A 3,058-nucleotide genomic window follows, 5' to 3' on the forward strand; every position below is an offset into this window, starting at 1 on the left:
CTGTACTATAGGTATGACAAAGGCCAGGGTTTTACCACTGCCAGTAGGTGCTGAGACGCAGATGTCTTTGGGGCGGTATCCTCCGCGCCCCATCAAATACCCGTTGGCCGCGCTCTGTAGAATAGCAGGAATCACCTCTGCCTGAACTGAACAAAAATGGAAACAAATATTAACTACAGAGTTAACTGGGCTAAAACCACTGTATCCAGAAAAGCAGTTATGTACTATAAATCTGTTTCCACAGCTGTGCTGTTGCTGCTATAAACCTAAGAGAGGAAGAAATCAATACCAGTTGTTAATTGAGATGCTCTGTGGCTTTACCTGATTCTTGTTGACTCATGGGAGCTTAGCACTGAACACAGAGATTTCCCTCTCCAAGAATTCACCTATTTCTAGTGCTCAGCTAGTGTATTACTGTGTTAAATACTGTTTTCAACTCTTATCTGTCTTCTTGTTCTCATGTGAGGATGGCACTGGGCAGATTTAAAACCCATGAATATTTGTCTGTAAGCATCCTGTTCTTGAAGTACAAACCACAACAACGCAGCCTTATCTGCCAAGGAGCAAAAGTTACAACTCCTATAGGCTCTGGAGTTCACCACAGGAGAGTACAGAGGGACTGAAGCAAACAGCCCTGTACAGACAGCAGCTCTGGCTAACACACAGGAACTCTGTCCTTCCCTTGCCCCATGACAGGCCCTGACAAACTGGCCAACTTCAGTTTATCTACAAGGTTTGGCAGCCAGGGGATCTAGTTCCATGACAAGACCATGCTCAGCGACACACACAGTGGACACCATCTCTGTTAGACAGAGCATGACACTGCTTGATTCATCTACTATCAAGTGCCATAACCTGGACTTGATTTACAAGAAAACACAGAAGTTGCTACCAGCAACCTCTTAAGATTTCCCAGAACAAAATAAGCAACACCCTTTACATTAAAATGTTATGTAACAGCAGACTTAAAACGAGAAGCTACGTGCTGGCTTTCCAGTGCAGCCCTGTAAGTCTCTGACACAGGCTAAGCCTCCAGGCTTAGCTAGACCAAGTCACTGGCTGAAGGTCAGAGATCCCACCTTCCTCCCTTCTCTCTCTCTCTCTCTCCTTAGCCCTGCTTTCAGTTGTGCTTTCTGCTTATTTAGGAGCTGGGATTTATTGTCCTTGTCTTCAAAACTAGTAAAATAATGGAAAACTAACAGCTTTTTTGGCTTGAACAGGTTTCCAGAGAGGTCTGATTAGAAGCAGGGATGGTAGAAGGGAAGGAACTAAAGCAGGTGCCTGGTATAAGGGGCCAAAATGGGAGGACACAAGGACACTGCTGTCATTTGGCAGCTCTGAGCCATTACTTCAAGCCACTACATTTTGTAGAGCTGCCCTTATGACCAGGTAACAGACTTCAATCACTCAGCCCAGATAAAGCTTTGAAAGTTTGAAAGAAGGGTTAAAACTGGTATGATCACTTTGATGCATGAAATTTGGTTTTGTTGCATATTTTACTTCACTGACTACAGAATATTTTTACAGCAACAGGAACTACATAAGTCAGTTTAGAAAGACACAAAAGCACTGTCAAGGTACCTGGAAAAAAGGACTCTATCCCATTCATTTGCAGCTTTTTCAACAGCCTGGGATGAATTCCTGGGACATCAGTGACTGGAACCAGATTATCTTTGATACGTTTTTGCACTAGTTTGGGTTGAGCAAGCCACTGCGGTAAGAAGGGCTGAACCTGAGGTGAGGGAAAGGAGGAAAACAAAGAGTTTCTGTCATCAAACATCACCAGACATAAAATAAGCTGGTAAGATGCTGGTTCCTTCCTGACCATCATCAAAATTCAGTCAAGCTAGTTACCTTCTGCACTGGCTTTCTGTCATAGTCTCCAAGAACCATCAGACTGGAGGGTGGAGGATTTGCCTCTTCCTCCAAGGCTGCTAAGGATAGCTCATCCGTTGGGCTTTGATTTCCTTCAGCTCTTTCACTGTTCTCTTTCTTCCTGGTTTCAGCTCCCTCAGCTTCCTCATCCCTCTTCTTCCTTTTAGAAGTCTTATTTTTAAAGTTGCTTCTATTTTCCTGTTGTTTGATGTCTTCTTCAGAATCTGGATTTTGGATAATGGGAATACAAAGCTACAGATCAGAACATGCAAACTCCTCTTTCTTCCTAAATCCAAGTGCAAAAGCCAAACATTTTTTGTTGGTATGGAGGCAACTGAAGACCGAGGTGACATGCTAAGTTTGCAATATAGGTCTTTCCCCTATAAAAGGAATTACTTTGGGAACATGTTAAAAAGAAAACAAAATCTGGGGAGACCTTATAGCAGCCTTTCAATACTTGAGGAAAGCCTAGAAGATGGGGACAAATTTTTAGCAGGGCCTGTAGCGCTAGGACAAGAGGTGATGGTTTTAAATTAAATGAGGGGAGATTTAGACTAAATGTAAGAAATTTTTTACACTGAGGGTGGTGAGACACTGGCCCAGGTTGCCCAGAGAGGTGGTAGAAGCCCCATCCCTGGAAACGTTCAAGAGCAGGTTGGACAAAGCTCTGAGCAACCTGATCTGGTTGAAGATGTCCCTGCTCACTGCAGGGGGGTTGGAACAGATGAACTTTAAAGGTCTCTTCCAACCCAAACCATTCTCTGATTCTATGATAAAATTTAACATCAGGTAAATTCAGAAAGTTACTCAAAGGGCGACTTGTCTCTACACCTCTGTTGAGAACTGTCGACCACAAGGAACCAAAATCCCACGGCCTCAGGTTGTCCTTACCTGCTTCATTCCTCTCTTGCAGCACTTTTGATTTTCTTCTATTTTCTTTATTATTCTTCGAGGGAGTGCTGCCATCTGCTGCCTCCTCAGCACCCGCCCTTTCTTCAGAAGGGCTGCGAGACCGCTGTTTCCTCTTGATCTTCCTCTGTCCCTGCGCATAGGGCTGCTCCTCGCTCCTCCTCTTTCTCCTTCCTTCCCCGGGGCTCAGCTCCTCGCCCGCCGGGCCGGCTCCTGCGGACAGCCGGACATCCCCTCCCCTGGGCTGCGCCTCCTGCTGCTTCTTCAGCTGCCG

At 45.2% G+C, this 3,058-nt stretch overlaps 1 protein-coding gene across 1 annotated transcript in view; it reads right to left on the reverse strand.

The window, feature by feature from the left end:
• DDX51 (DEAD-box helicase 51) overlaps nucleotides 1-3,055 on the reverse strand; it is a gene marked incomplete at its 5' end in the record, with an annotated part of 9,774 nt that extends 6,719 nt beyond the window's left edge. The window contains 4 exons of the mRNA XM_010174668.1: nucleotides 5-146; nucleotides 1,582-1,732; nucleotides 1,855-2,099; nucleotides 2,767-3,055. Of these exons, the coding sequence (XP_010172970.1) occupies nucleotides 5-146; nucleotides 1,582-1,732; nucleotides 1,855-2,099; nucleotides 2,767-3,055 (827 nt within the window). The remainder of the gene's footprint in view (nucleotides 1-4; nucleotides 147-1,581; nucleotides 1,733-1,854; nucleotides 2,100-2,766) is intronic.
• Nucleotides 3,056-3,058: the final 3 nt, after the last annotated feature.

Source organism: Antrostomus carolinensis, unplaced genomic scaffold (genome assembly GCF_000700745.2).
Source record: "Antrostomus carolinensis isolate BGI_N321 unplaced genomic scaffold, ASM70074v2 scaffold44198, whole genome shotgun sequence".
NCBI classification, from domain to species: Eukaryota; Metazoa; Chordata; class Aves; order Caprimulgiformes; family Caprimulgidae; genus Antrostomus; species Antrostomus carolinensis.